Genomic DNA, 16,056 nt, shown 5'->3' with positions numbered 1-16,056 from the left:
ACAACTCTTCTGGTCTTTGGTCTTTAGTGTTTAATGTATCAAATCTGTTCTTCAGATGATCTCTAAATTCAGGTGGGATATATTCAAGGACATATTTTGGCTCTTGTGGACTTGTTTTTGTTTACTTTAGCTTCAGTTTGAATTTGCATATGAGTAATTGATGGTCTGTTCCACAGTCTGCCCCCTGGCCTTGTTTTCACTGATGATATGGAGCTTTTCCATCATCTCTTTCTGCCGATGTAGTCAATTTGATTTCTATGCATTCCATCTGGTGAGGTCCATGTATATAGTCGTCACTTATGCTATCTAAAGAAGGTATTTGAAATGAATAAATCATTGATTTTGCAGAATTCTATCATGTGTTCTCCAGCATCATATCTATCACCAAGGCCATATTTTCCAACTACTGATCCTTCCTCTTTGCTCCCAACCTTTGCATTCTAATCACCAATAATGATGAACACATCTTGATTGCATGTTTGATCAATTTCAGATTGAAGAAGTTGGTAGAATTCTTCTATTTCGTCCTCACTGGCTTTAGTGGTTGGTGCATAAATTTGAATAATAGGGGTATTAACTGGGCTTCCTTGTAGGCACATAGATATTATCCTATCACAGACAGCGTTGTATCTCATGACTGATCTGAATATGTTTTTGACAATGAATGCAACACCATTCCTCTTCAATTTGTCATTCCTGGCATAGTAAACCATGTGGTTGTCAGATTCAAAATGGCCAATACCAGTTCATTTCAGCTCACTAATGCCTAAAATATCGATGTTTATGCATTCCATTTTATTTTTGACAACTTCCAATTTTCCCAGATTCATACTTGTACATTCCATGTTCCAGTTTTCAATGGATCTTTACAGCTGTTTCTCTTCATTTTGAGTTGTGTCCCATCAGCAAATTAAGGTCCTGAGGGCTTTTCTCCCATGGGCTTTACTCCATTTGCATCATCACGGTCAACTGTACTTTGAGGAGGCAGCTCTTCCCCAGTCGCATTTTGAGTGCCTTCCCTCCTAAGGGGCTCATTTTCTGGCACTATATCTGACAGTGTTTCTCTGCTATTCATAAGACTTTCAGTGACTAACTATTCTGAAGTAGTTTGTCACTCTTTCTTCCTAGTCAGTGTTTGTCTGGAAGTTCATCTGAATCCTGTTCACCATGGGTGACCCTGCTGCTATTTACAATACCATTGGCATAGCTTTCAGAATCACAGCAACTCAGAAGCCACCACAGTATGACAAACTGACAGACGAGTAGCATATTAGGTCAATGAAAATACTATGCCTTGGATTAGGTGCACGTTAATTCTCAAAATGACATCTTTGCTCTTTAACTATTTAAAGAGATCTTGTGCAGCAGATCTTCCTAATACAATACGTCATTTGATCTCCTGACTACTACTTGCATGGTCATTGATTTTGAGTCCAAGTAAAAGGAAATCCTTGACAACTTCAGTCTTGTCTCCATTTATTATGACATTGTCTATTGGTCTAGTGTGAGGATTTTTGTTTTCTTTACACTGAGTCATAATCATTGTTGTTGTTGTTGTTAAGTGCCATCGAGTTTATGCCGACCCATAGTGACCCTGTTTCCAAGGAGCAGCTGGTGAGTTTGAACTGCCGACCTTGCAGTTCAAATGACTTTGCAGTCTGGAGCATTAACCCACAGTGCCACACCAGGACTCCATTAGGAAATGCCAATCGAAACCACAATGAGCTATCACTTCACACGTTGTTGTTGTTGTGGTTAAGTGCTGTCCAGGTAGATTCAACTTCTAGCAATTCAGCATAGGGTTTCTGTGGATTGGATGGTAGATTTGAAACACTAACCTTGCATTTAGTAGTCAAGTGCTTATTCTACAGAACCACACCAGAATTCTCACTTGTACTAGGAGAGTTATAATAAAAAAAGATGGATAATAACCAGTGTTGGATGTGGGAGAAACCAAACCCTATACATTGCTAGTTGGGCTTTAAAATGGTGTGGCAGCTGCTGTGGAAAACAGTTTGACTCTCATTAAAAAATTGAATCATTTAGTTACAATATGATCCAACAATTCTGTTCCTATGGAATTGAATTGAAAACATAGGTTCATGCAAAAATTTGTACCTGAATATTCATAGCAGTATTATTCATATTAGCCCCAAAGTAGAAACAAGTCAAATGTTCAGCAACTGGTGAATGAGTAAACAAACAAGGTATTTGCATATAATAGACTATTATTCCACTAATTATACATGCTACAACATGGATGAACCTTAAAGACATATGTCGCGTATGATGTAAATAAGCCACACAGAAAGGATCATATTTTATATAGTTCCAATTATATGAGATACCAGAACAGGAAAATCCACAGAAACAGGGACCCTAGGGGAAGATATAAGTGGGGAGTAACTGCTAATAGATACAGAGATTTCTTTTATAAGGCAATAAAAATTGAAATTAGATAGTGGTGAAGGTTCACAGACATGTGAATACATTAAATTCCACTGAATTGTACACTTTAATGGGGTGAATTTTAGTGTATATAAATTATATCATATTTACAAAAAAGCATTTGAATCTAGCATTTTCTAGGGTGGTCCTGAGATTTTGATTGAAGTTGTTTATCTTGGCAATAGGCAAACACACACAGCTATGCACAACCAGACAAACCACCATACAACCTAACACAAGTACAAGCATTTCTAGGGACTGCGAATATGTGATTATAGTTCATTTTCCTGGCAAACTATTTTCTTGAACAATATCCCTAATAGGCTCACTCACCACAAAGCTGGAATCATCATAACTCTACAGATTAAGGTCAATAGTGGCAACCCTACCTGTGATATTGTTTTGTTGTTCCATCAATAATCTATTTATTTCTGAAAACCAACAGTCTCTGATTTCTTTTGATGCTGCCTGCAATTACAGATAAGAAAGTACTGTAAGTATCAGGTCGCCCTGAATGTTAATTGCACTGGACAATTAATTTTATTAGCTGGGTGTCCTTTAGAATAATCAGATAGAAAACACTTTATAAGTTGTGGGAATGCCACAGGATAAAGTAGAGAACACCTGTGGGGAAGGCAAGAGCTTTACCTGTACGATGTATTTCTCAAGTCCATTTCGACTGGCAATTTCAAATTTTTTGTTACTCCCTCTTCCAACTTGGCTAATTGAAAGGGTCATCAACTATAGTACAAAAAGAAATGTTTTATGTCAGAATTATCTGATGTAAAAACTGCCCTTGTCAGTCATTTTAATCCTTTCTAGCCTTGACAACTCTTATTCCATCTTTCTTCCAAGTGTTTTGTCATTGTTTTCTAACAGCACCCCCAAATCAAAAACACCCAAGCCTGTTGTCATTGCGTCAATTCTGACTCATGGAGAACCCATGTGCTTCAGAGAACTGTGGTTCATAGGGTTTCAATAGTGGTGATCTTTCAGAAGCAGATTGCCAGAACTTTCTTCCTAGGTACCTCTGAATGGATTTGAACTGCCAACCTTTAGGTTAGTAGTTGATTGCTTACATATTTGCATCACCCAGGGACTCCTTTTGATGGTTCCAAGAAACACAATCAGGTACAGCATCATCTGTCTTGTGTGTTTTGAAGGGTAACAAGGACTATATGCATATCTTTCCATATATAGAGCCTTCAGTCTTCAGGCAAAGACATCATCTTTCCTTTAAACACCTCAATGCAGTAAAACCTGTGAGAGCCTGAGCTCTACACAACTGCCTTGCCTCGTAAGACGAAGGTGTGGTCTTACTACTTTTCTATCACTCTCTATTAGTGGAAAGTATGTGCGTTTTCCTTCTCTGAGAGGTTCCCAAGGAGTCCTGGTGTCAGAGTGGTTTAAGTGCTCAGCTGTCAACTAAAGGTCGGAGGTTCAAACTCACCAGCCGTTCCACAGGGGCAAGATGAGGTAGGATGCTGCTGTCTAGATACATAGTCTTGGAAACCCTATGGAGCAGTTCCACTCTGGGAGCAGTTCCATATGCTCTATTGGGTCGCTATGAGTCGTAATCCACTCAACAGCAGTGGGTTTGGTTTTTTAGGTTTGACAGGTTTCCTTATACAGGTTTTGGCTTTTGCAGTTTTTACTGTTATTTCACAAATCTCCACGTAATAGTAACTAAATTAGTATGCATTGTTGCCGTTGTTAAGTGCCATCGAGTTGGTTCTGACTCATAGAGACCCTGTATAGAGTTTCCAAGGAGTGGCTGGTAAGTTTGAACCACAGACCTTGCAGTTCAAACCAACCTTGCTGTCTAGTGCTTATCCTACAGCACCGCACCAAGACTCCATTAAGCCCATAATAAAAAAGGCTACTCTGAATAAATGAACTATTTTAATTTCAAGAACATGCATACATATTAAAAATCATGTGTGTGATATATCCATTTAGCTAGGGAAATTTCCTATACAAAAAAATGACAAGGCTATGGGCATGAATTCCTGGTTGCACACAGTCAGCATGCCACCTACAGCTGTACCCAAAGATGCCCACTGAGAAAGGCCAATAGAAGTTGAAATCCAGCCCGAGTTCTAATCAGTCTTTTGCCTTGTTCTAATCAGTCATTTGCCTTAGAGGAAAAAGGGCATTTTCTCCAACTAGTTTGTACAGACTGGCTGCTTGCTGCATGGTCCTTTGTTTTTCCTTAGTGTGAAGACACCTCGGTGCTAGTCCTAGTTCTATTGAGTACTGATTACATGCCAAGACTCTGAGTGTGCATTCTAGTTCTACTGTTTGGCAATTTAACTTCACCTCTCTACCGTTCAGTTTCCTTATTTCCTTAACTCTCCCCTTGGGAGTGTCATGACTCCCCAGGTGCAATAATCAGTAGCCATCAAATCGATTCTGTCTCATGTTGTGTCAGAGTTCAACTGTGCTCCATAGAGTTTTAAATGGCTGATTGTTCAAACATGTATTTCCAGGCCTTTCTTCTGACGTGCCTCTGAGTGGACTTGAACCTCTAATGTAGTAAGCAGCTGAGTGTATTAAGTGTTTGAACTCCCCCCGGTGCAATAGGACCCCCTTTACCTTCATAGACTTCTTAAAGCTGAAGTGAGGAGAAAACCCCTGGTCGCTGGGTTCCACTCGTATCTTACAGAACACTATTCCCCTTTCAAATAGATAGATTTGCCTCTGGCTGGGCTTGAATCGCATCAAATCCTTCATCTTATAACGATCCTTGTGAATTGTCCAGATATTGAAAGGACCTTGCATCAACAGCTTGCCCAGTTTTCCTATATCATCCTTTTGGAAATAGACACAAAGAAAGAAGTCATTGAATTACTTTCAAATGCATTCTTATTTTAGGTATTTAATCTTAAAAGTGCTACTCAGAACACAGGGAGGAAGTGAGCTAAGCGATGTTGCATGGAGGAGATGGCAATCATTGAGATGAAACAAAGTGGATGATTTAGTCATTCAATTCACAATAAAAAGGTAAAAAAAAAAAAAAAAAAAAAAAAAAAGAAGCCACTCCAGCTAATCTAACACAAAATAAAAAATACAACTTTGTGAACCTCACTGAGGTGCATCCAGATACGTAAGATCATAACTTGAGCTGTGTGAGGTATTAGACATAAAACATGTTAGAAATACTTCAACTAAAGTACTTATATTTTGTTTTGTAAGTAATTTTAGCTAGCAGAGTTTCATTTCTTCTTTGTTTTTAACTCACAAGTCTCCTTAATAAGGGCAAAAAAAGAATCTTTTAACAATGCTCTGAAGAGAGAAATTGTACTGAAGTATTTTGGGTATGTTGTCAGGAAGAATCAGTCCTTGGAGAAGGACATCATGATTGGTAAAGTGGAGAGTCTGCAAAAAAAGGAAGACCCTCTACAAGATGGATTGATACAATGGTAGCAACAGTGGGTTCAAACGTAATACCAATGGTAAGGATGGCACAGGACGGGTCAATGTGGTGCATAGGGTTGCTGTGAATCTGAACCAACTCTGCGACATTTAACAACAGCAACATGAAACTATGGCAATCCTTGTGTTCCACTTGCATTCTAACCCTCCTTTCAGGTATATGAAAACCTAAGGCCATGAGGTTTGTTCTGAAAAGAGAATGCTCATTAGGACATAATCTTTGAAAGATGTGACCATTCATAGAAACAGTACTCACTTGAACTCTGTGTGAGTGAATGGGGAAGAGATCATTCCAAATGACAGGTATTTAAGAGAAGCCCATTTTGCACCAGACCATACAACTGTGATGCCTCACTTTCCACCAGCAAGCCTGCCTTCCTTACACACTTCTGGCTGGGTGCCCACGTGCGATGACCCTACCTTTTCTGAGCTCTCTTCACAAGGTGATAGCATGAGAGTCTGGGAGTCTGTGGAACAGCAAGGAGGACCCTTCCATTTTATCTTATATTTTCCAAAAAGTAAGTAACTTACAAGCAGATAATAAAATGTATTTCCCTGAGTCCAAGTACCAAACAAACAACATTATTTTAGCGGGACTAGGAGAGAGAGATTTGTCCTGAGATTTATCTAGCTGGGATAAATCCCTATGGTTCTGAAACGTAATACTAGGAATATGTGCATTATTTTATAGTTATCTGTGTATTATTTGCAATCTGTTGTTTATAGATAAATTTTATTGTGTATAGTTGAATAAACAAGAGTCCTGGTGTGGCACTGTAGTATAAGCATTGGACTGCTAACGACAAGATTGACCACTAGTCGCTCCTTTGAAACCCTATAGAGGGTCACTATGAATTGGAACAAGTGCTATGATACTTAACAACATCTTTTTTTAAAAGGAACTGACTGTATTGTTGAATTGGCAAATGTTTTGTTTGGTCTATTTTTACTGTACACATACACAAAGGAATTAACTGTACTTCTGAAATTAAAAAATGAAAACTCTAAGGGAATAAGCTCTAGTTATTTCACTGGTGATTACAACCTATTTCTGGGCTGATTGTCTCTTTTTTGCTTTGTAGGTTTACATGTATAAACTATGAAGAGTGAAGCCCTGTTGGAGAACCAGGAGTCATACATATAACGTTTTCTTTCTATGAGTCATTACAAAACTGGTTAGGTTTAATCACAAGTATTTCATCTTTTTAGTCGCTATTATAAATAGTATTGTTTTCCTGATTTCCTTTTCAGAGTTCTCTGTTAGTGTAAAGGAAACAAAACTGATTTTCTGTGTTGATCTTGTATCCTTTCACTTTTCTGAATCCTTCTATTAGTTTCAATAGCTTCTTATAGACTCTCTGGAATTTTCTACATATAGGATCATATCATCTGGTAGTGTTGTTGTTATGTGCCGTGGAGTCAGTTCCGACTCATAGTGACCCTGCATAGGGTTTCTGAGGCTGTAAATCTTTACAAGAGCAGAAAGCCTCATCTTTCTCCCATGGAACAGCTGGTAGTTTCTAACTGCCGACCTTGCGGTTCGCAGCCCAATTAGTAACCACTATACTACCAGAGCTCCTGGTTACAAAAGAATGATAGTTTTACTTCTTTCTTACTAATTTGAATGCTTTTTAGATCCTTTTCTGGTCTTTTTTGTTTTGGCTAGGACTTCCAGCACAATATTGAATTGTTGTTGTTGTTAAGTGTTGTTGAGTCGATTCTACACATGAAGCAGCTGATGGGTTTGAACCACCAACCTTGTGGCTCGCAGTCTAGTGTTTATCCTATGGAGTAGGGCTCCAAAGTTGAATAGGAGTGATGATAAAGGGCATGATGACTTGTGCCTGTTCTCAAGGGAGTGCTTTCAGTCTCTCAATTGAGAATGCTGACTGTAATGAAGAGCATCCTGCTCCTCTTCCATGTTGCATGAAGCTCAGCTTGACCACATTCCAAGACAGAGGATGGATGGGTCTATGAGGAGTCTTGAGAAGTTTTCACTTTAGCTTCCTTCTGAAAGAACCTATTCAAATGCAACCACTGTAGCTCTCAGCAATTGCTTTTCATTTGTTATTGTTGTTGTCTTGCAGCATCAAGTCCATTCTGTTACAGAGTAGAGCAAGGTTTTCTTTATGGAAGCAGATTGCCAGATATTTCTATGGTGCCATCACTGAGTAAGTTGAACAGACGACCTCTTGGTTACCAGTTCATTTGCATCACACAGAGACCTTGCTTTCTCCTTTAAAAAGATGAAATTATATGGTGGTTGGTGGTTAGGTGCTGTGAAGTCTGTTGTGACTCATAGCAACCCTGGATAGGGATTCTGAGACTATAAATATTTATGGGAGCAGAAACAGCTGGTTGTTTTGAACTGTTGACCTTAGGTTAGTAGCCCAACTTGTAACCACTATGTTACTAGAGCTCCTTAAGAAATTATATATATATATATATTTGTTGTTGTTTCTGAATGTCATCAAATTGGTTCCAACTCATTTCTAGTTGTTGATAGGTGCCATTAAGTTTGTACTGACTCATGGTGACCCTATGCACTAAAGAATGAAACACTGTCCAGTTCTGTGCCAACCTTACAATCGTGGTTATGCCTGAGTCCATTCTGCTGCTATTGTGCCAATCCATCTCATTGGGGTCTTCCTCTTTTTCTCCAACCCTCCACTTTAGCAAACGTGATATCCTTCTCCAGGGACTGGTCACTCCTGACAATATATCTGAAGCATGAGAAACAAAGTCTGGCCAACCAAGAAGAGTTCTGGCAGTACTCCTTAAAACACAGATGTTTGTTCTTTTGGCAGTCCATGGAATTTCCAGTATTCTCCTCCAACACCATAACTCAAATGCATGAATTCTTCTACGGTCTTCCTTATTCACTGTCCAACTTTCACATGCTTATGAAGTTATGTAAAATACCATGGCTTGGGCCAGGCACGCCTTAGTCTTCAAACTGACATCTTTGCTCTTGAACACTCTAAAAAGGTTGTGTGCAGTTGATTTGCCCAATGCAATATGTCCTTTGATTTTTTTTTTTTTCCTGGCATAGAAAATGATGAATTAAGCAGAAATTTTATTTCCAAACTCTTCAAAGATTATCATAAATACAAAGTAACCTTATAAAAGTATACCAAATTAAATCGAAGGCTTATCAGTAAAATACAACATTTGTGATGCGAAAAAAAAATTTTTTAGGTTGTAATATTTTCACAAACTTTAACCATATTTAACCATTTGCAATGTTCTATAGGTCATATTTTAAACATTTTAAAAGATATAAATAATGTAGCATTTTTTTAAGTACAACAAAAAATTAGTACAGGAACTTAAGACAGCAGCCAAATTGTCTTCATACACAAGATAGGGCAAACTAACATACAATACAGCATAAACCTTTCCAAACAAGTGTGATCAGAAACAGCACCCATGATTAGTGTTAAAAATAAACTATATTCTCATTTAGAAAAATTCAGCATCCATTATTAAAGCCTAGTCTTCCCCCAAATTTTATACAGTTAGTTCCAGGTTATGAGCATCTGACTTACATCCAACCCATTATTACAAGCCAATCCCCATAAAACCTAATGTATTAAAATTCTGAGGTACATACAATGGATCATAATAACAAATAGACACTATTTTTTGACGTACATCAAAATATTCTTATAAAACATGTTAAGCATGTTTTAGTGTATCTGGAAGTGTTTCTTTAATACTTTTTATACATAGAATAGTATACTGTGTAGTAAGACATACATATGACTAACTGATATTAGATATGAGCCACACCTGAATTCTAATTTAAATACAAACCTGATTTAGGAGTGGAACTTGATCATAATCTGGAGACTGCCTATACTTGCTTATCTTCATTTAGAAATGAGCAAAAAAATTTTTTTGTTAAGGTACAAAAACCTTAGGAACAAATTATAAATATCAAAATTTTGTGATGAGCAAAAAGGTTTTTCTTCTTAAAATGTACACATCCAGTAAACAAAACATACATGATATTCCAAGTATAAAAACAACAATAATTGATTTATAAGAAAGGTGTATTTTGGTATGTTTAGTGGTAAATGTTTGCTTGTCTTAAGTATACAAGCACATCACCAAAAGAAACAGGCCATTATTATTTAAAGATTTGCCCCTTTACCTAGTTTCCTTATTTGAGCAAAACCACATCAATCTCTATATAATTTTGGCTAAAAGACCAGGTCACAGGAAAGGTCTCAAATAACTAAAAGTTGTTTGGCTAGAGAGATGTTTTCTTGAAACTTGGAGACAGTCATTCATCACTTCATACTTGAAGGCATTCCTCAGTGAGCTTTTCTCTATACTGTTCAGAGTAAAGCACAGGATCTGGGCTCCCGAAAGGGGTTGCTTCCAGTTGGAACACCGACCAGCAGGGCATCCTTGCAAGCATTCTGCATGCAGTACTATTGAAGCTCCGCAGCTGCCTGAGATACCTTGATCCTCTCCACACGGGCCTCCAACTTGAGCTGCTCCACCAGACGCTGCAAGGCGTTCACGCTGGGCCCGGAAGACATGGCAGCAAGCGCGCTAGGCTCCTAGGGTGGGTGTGTGGGGCTGGGCCTGACCGCGAGGCCCAAAGCCTCAGCCTCCTTTGATTTCTTGATTGCTGCTTCCATGAGTGTTGATGGTTGACTTGAGCAAAATAAATTCTTTGAAAACGTCAGTCTTTTCTCCATTTATATGGATGTTATTTATTGGTCCAGAGGTGAGGATTTTTGTTTTCATTACATAGAGGTGCAACCCATACTAAAGGCTGTGGTCTTTGGTCTTCATCAGTAAGTATTTTAAGTTCTCTTTGCTTTCAGCAAGCAAGGTTGTATCATCTGCATATCACAGGTTGTTAATGAGTCTTCCTCCAATCCTGATGCCACATTTTTCTTCATATAATCCAGTTTCTCGGGTTATGTGCTCAGCATAAAAACTGAGTAAGGATGGTGAAAGAACACAAGCCTGGCGCACGCCTTTGCTAATTTTAAACCATTCACTGTTCCCTTGGTCTGTGTACAGATTTCTCATGAACACAATTAAATGTTCCAGAATACTCATTCTCTGCAATGTTGTCCACAGCTTGTCACGATCCACACAATCCAAAGTCTTTACATAGTGAATAAAGCACAGATAAACATTTTTCTGGTATTCTCTGATTTCAACCAAGATCCATCTGATGTCAGTAATGATATCCTCATACCATGTCCTTTTCTGAATCCGGCATGAATCTCTGGAAGTTTTCTGTCAATGTGTGGTTGCAGCCATTTTTTAATTATCTTTAGCAAAAGTTTACTTGCATGCGAGATCAATGACATTGTCCAATGATAACCACATTCTGTTGGGTCATCTCTCTTAGGAATGGGCACAAACACAGATCTCTTCCAGTGAGTTGGCTTCCAAATTTCTTGGCATAGATGAGTGAGTGCCTCCAGTGCTTTGTCAGTTTGTTGAACAATTTCAGTTTTTATTCCATCAATTCTTGTTCTTGCCATTGCCTTCAGTGCACCTTGGATTTCTTCCTTCAGTATCATTGGCTCTTGATCATATGCTACCTCTTGAAAAGGGTGAACAGCAACCATTTCTTTTTGGTACAGCAACTCTATTTCTTCCAGCTTCTTTTGCTGCTTTCTGCATCATTCAATATCTTGCCCATATAATCTTTCAATATTACAACTGAATTTTTTCTTCAGTTCCTTCAGCTTGAGAACTGCTGAGTGTGTTCTTCCCTTTTGGTTTTCTAACCCAGGTCTTTGCATATTTTGTTATAATATTTGACTTTGTCTTCTCAAGCCGATCTTTGAAATTTTCTATTCAGCTCTTTTACCTCCTCATTTCTTCCATTTGTTTTAGCATCTCTGTGTTGGAAAGCAAGTTTCAGAATCTCTTCTGACATTCATTTTGGTCTTTTCCTTCTTTCTTGTTTTCTTAAAGACCTTTTTATTTCTTCCTGTATGATGCCTTCATGTCATCCCACACCTCTTCCGGTCTTTGATCTTTGGTGTCTAATGCATCAAATCTGTTTTTCAGATGATCTCTAAATTCTGGTGGGATATATTCAAGGTCATATTTAGCTCTTGTGGACTTGTTTTAAATTTTTTTGGCTTCAGTCCAAACTTGCATCTGAGCAATTGATGGTCTGTTTCACAGTTTGTCCCTGGCCTTGTTTTGGCTAATGATACGACGCTTTTACACTGTCTCTTTCCACAGGTGTAGTCAATTTGATTTCTGTTTATTCCACCTGGTGAGGTCCATATGTATATTATCTTTTATATTGTTTAAAAATGGTATTTGTGATGAAGAAGTCATGGGTTTAAAAAAATTCTATCATGTGATTTCCAACATCGTTTCTATCACCATGGTCATATTTTGCAACTTCTTTATCAATACATCTTGGTTGCATGTTTGATCAATTTCAGACTGAGGAAGTTGGTAGAATTCTTCAGTTTTATCATCATTGGCTTTATTGGTTTGTGTGTGGATTTGAGTAATAGTAGTATTAACTGGTCTTCCATGTAGATATATGGATATTATCCTATCACAGACAGTGTTATACTTAAAGACAGATCTTGATATGTTTTTTTTTGATGATGAATGCGACTCCATTCCTCTTCAATTTATTGTTCCTGGCATAGTAAACGATGTGATTGTCAGATTCAAAATGGCCAATACCAGTCCATTTCAGCTCACTAATGCCTAGGATATCAATGTTTATGTGTTCTATTTCATTTTTGAAAACATACAATTTTCCTACATTCATACTTCATACATTCCATGTTCTGATTATTAATGGGTTCAAGCTCACCAGTCACTTCTTGGAAATCCTATACAGGATTGGTGTGGATTGGAACTGACTCTACACCCCTTAATAACAACAGCTGTTTCTCTTTATTTTGAGTTTTTACAAGCAGTATTCAATCCAGACAGTGGCCTGATAGTACAAGCTATCAGGTGACAAGAAAGGTATGGTCCTCTCTTTGTTCACCACACCCATCTGGTGACCAGAAGCATAGCCATCCCCACCCTCACCTACCCAGCAGACAATGACACTCCCCCTTTCCTGCTCAGCCCCTACTCTCTGGAAGTTGGTGCCATTCTATTGTGGATAGGGCCCTAGGTACACCATCTCCGAGTCTGAAAGCATATGAACTTCATTTCATCAAGCCAGCAGAATATGCAATGCTGGACAGGTGCTACTCCCTGGGTGGACAAGAACTCCTTCTGTAACCAGCTGTCCTCAGGGCCCAAAAGAGTTCCTTCCAGGAATCAGCACCCTGACCTCAGCCATGAACTACTTCCAGGACATCTGGTGCCCTGACTCTAGACAACATCTAGGCCGGCAGGGAACCCAACCTGCCTTTGGCTAGCAGAGGGTACTGGATCATACTGGGTACCCTGCTCCTTACAGTTTCTTATTTCTAGGTCTTGTTCCCCACATCCCCAGTTTTCTCCTTTCTCTTTTTTTATTTTTTCCTCTTCCCTTATTTTTCATTTTCTTTTTCAAGTTTCCTTTTTTTCTTCTTTTCTCTCTTCATTTTTCCCTTGTTATCTTTCTTTTCGTTTCCTGTTTTTCCCCATTTTCTTTCTGTCTTCTTTTCCCTCCTCAGTTTTGCTTGTGCTTTTTCTTTTTTCTCTTCCCTTGTTTTTATTTTAATTTCTTTTTTCTCTTTTCATTATTCTTGCTGCTTTTTGTTTGTTTTCCCCAACTTCTTCCTCCACTGCCCCCGCTTCTTTATTATTTTCTTTTTCTGTTGTTATTTGTTTCTGTTTCTTTCTCTTTTTCCCTGTCTCATCTGACAGGAAACAGAAACTGTGTCCACATGGCCCAGTCATAACCATACTTCCTGCAACCCCATCCACTGAGTGAGGGCCACTACCCACTCTTGTACTACTGGATCAATGATGGACAATAGCCAACACCAGCCAGATGCACCCTCAACTTTGCTTCATGAACAGTGAACAGAGAACTGCCCAGACATCCACATTCTCTATCTCACCCACCAGGAAACAGGTGATGAGTGCCTAACACACCAACAAACATTCATCAATTAAATACAAATATAACACCACCACAATGTCTCAGAGAAAGCAATTTCAGTTCATATTGAAATAAGTGACCAAAATATAAACTCACAAGACTTTTATAGGAATAAATGGCATTAAAACTACCTGATGAGAAATTCAAAAGAATGATAATTTAGATGTTTTCAACAAATTGAGAGAAACACAGAAAGCTACTGAAAAATTCAAGGAAAACAGAAAAACTTCAGATGAATTCAGGAAAACACTACAGGAACAAACTAAAAAAATAAATGAAAAATTGGAAACCATATAAAAACAGCAAATGGAAATCGAGAAGATTAATATTAAGACTGCAGAAACAGATTATACATTGAAAGAGCAAAGAAATATCATTGAATCAATGAAGGCCAGATTAGTGAGCTTGAAGAAAAATCTCTCAATACTAATCTGCTTGAGGAACAATGAGCATAAAGAACAATACAACACCAACTAGAAGGAAAAAACCTAAGAACTATGTGGAACATCATCAAGAAGAATAACTTAGACATGATTGGAATTCCAAAACAGGAAGACACGGAGAGAAAAAAAAAAGCACAGACAAAACTCTCAAAGAGTTGTTGAAAGAAAACTTTTCTAATATCATGAAAGATAAGAAGATATGCATTCAAGAAGCTGAATAAACCTCAAACAGAATAGACCCCAAAAGGCATATCATAATCAAAGTTTCCAAAACCAAAGGCAGGAAAAGAAACCTAAAAGCAGCTTAGGAGAAATGAAAATTTACCTACAAAGGTAATTTTGTACCAACTAGATTAAGGAAAAACAATTAGGTCCAGCTCTGCTTTCTCGGCAGAAACCATGTAGGCAACAAGGCATGGGATGACATATGTAAAACTTTGAAAGAAACCAAGAACTATATAGTCAAGAAAATTTTCCTTAACTTAAATACAATGGCAAAATTGGGACATTTTCAGATAAGCAGAAAAAATAAATACTAAAAAACAACAGGTTATATACAAAAGCCACAAAAATAAAGCTGTGTAAATTTGCTGCAGAGGAAAGCATAGTGAATTACTTGATTTATTATGTCTGAAAGGAAAATGTAAATCGTTGTTTAGAAAAAGCACAGAAAATTGTGCTAATAAGAATTTTTTTTTTTTTCCTTGCAGGTCCTCATGAAGGGTCATTTAGTCAAATACTGAGCAATGTCCTTAAACAAACCCAGAATACACAACCCACTGCTGTCTAGTTGATTCCAACTCATAGAGACCTGGTAGGACAGAGTCGAACTGCTCCCTAGAGTTTCTAAGGCTGCGAATCTTTCTGGAATCTGTCTCATCTTTTTCCTGAGGAGTAGCTATTGGGTTCAAATTGCTGATCTTTCAGTTACCAGCTAATGCTTAATCCACAGCACCTCCAGTCACCTTCACATAAATATAGAAAAATGATATACTGCCTTAAGCAACTCTGCTGCACAAGACTTCTTTAAAAGTGTTCAAGAGCAAAGATGTCAGTCTGAGGACTAAGGTGAGCCTGACCCAAGCCATGGTACTTTCAATAATCTCATATACTTGTGAAAGTTGGACAATGAATAAGGAAAACTGTAGAATTGATGCATTTGAGTTATGATTTTGGAGGAGAATATTAAAAGTACCATAGACTACCAGAAGAACAAACAAATCTGTGTTGGAAGAAGTACAGCCAGAATGCCTCTTAGAAGCCAGGATAGTGAGACTTCGTCTCTTATACTTCAGACATATTATCAGGAGGGAACAGTCCCTGTAGAAGGACATCCTGTTTGGTAAAGTGGAGGGTCAGTGAAAAAGAGGAAGACCCCCAATGAGATGGATTGGCACAGTGACAGCAGCAATTCTCAAGAGTAGCAACGATTGTGAGGTTGGTACAGGACCAGGCAGTATTTCATTCTGTTGTGCATAGAGTCACCCCGAGTTGATGTCTACTTGATGGTACTTGAAATTTGGAAGACAACTATCTAGCCGACTGATTGGAAGAGATCCATATCTGTGCCCATTCCAGAGAGAGGTGACCCAACGGAATGTGAAAATCATCGGACAATCTCTTTGATATATATCTCAAGCGAGTAAAGTTTTGCTAAAGGTAATACAGAAA

General features: G+C 38.1%; 1 protein-coding gene across 1 annotated transcript in view; it reads right to left on the bottom strand.

Annotated features, from left to right (window-relative positions):
• The window catches only part of MCF2L2 (MCF.2 cell line derived transforming sequence-like 2), a 302,889-nt gene that overhangs the window by 27,674 nt on the left and 259,159 nt on the right, over positions 1–16,056 (bottom strand). Inside the window, exons 23-25 of the mRNA XM_006869837.1 lie at positions 5,044–5,259; positions 3,097–3,189; positions 2,838–2,916 (exon numbers count right to left, since the gene is read on the bottom strand). Of these exons, the coding sequence (XP_006869899.1) occupies positions 2,838–2,916; positions 3,097–3,189; positions 5,044–5,259 (388 nt within the window). The remainder of the gene's footprint in view (positions 1–2,837; positions 2,917–3,096; positions 3,190–5,043; positions 5,260–16,056) is intronic.

The sequence above is a fragment of the Chrysochloris asiatica genome, unplaced genomic scaffold (assembly GCF_000296735.1).
Source record: "Chrysochloris asiatica unplaced genomic scaffold, ChrAsi1.0 scaffold00135, whole genome shotgun sequence".
Classification (NCBI taxonomy): domain Eukaryota; kingdom Metazoa; phylum Chordata; class Mammalia; order Afrosoricida; family Chrysochloridae; genus Chrysochloris; species Chrysochloris asiatica.
This window is presented reverse-complemented; position numbering and strand designations above follow the sequence as displayed.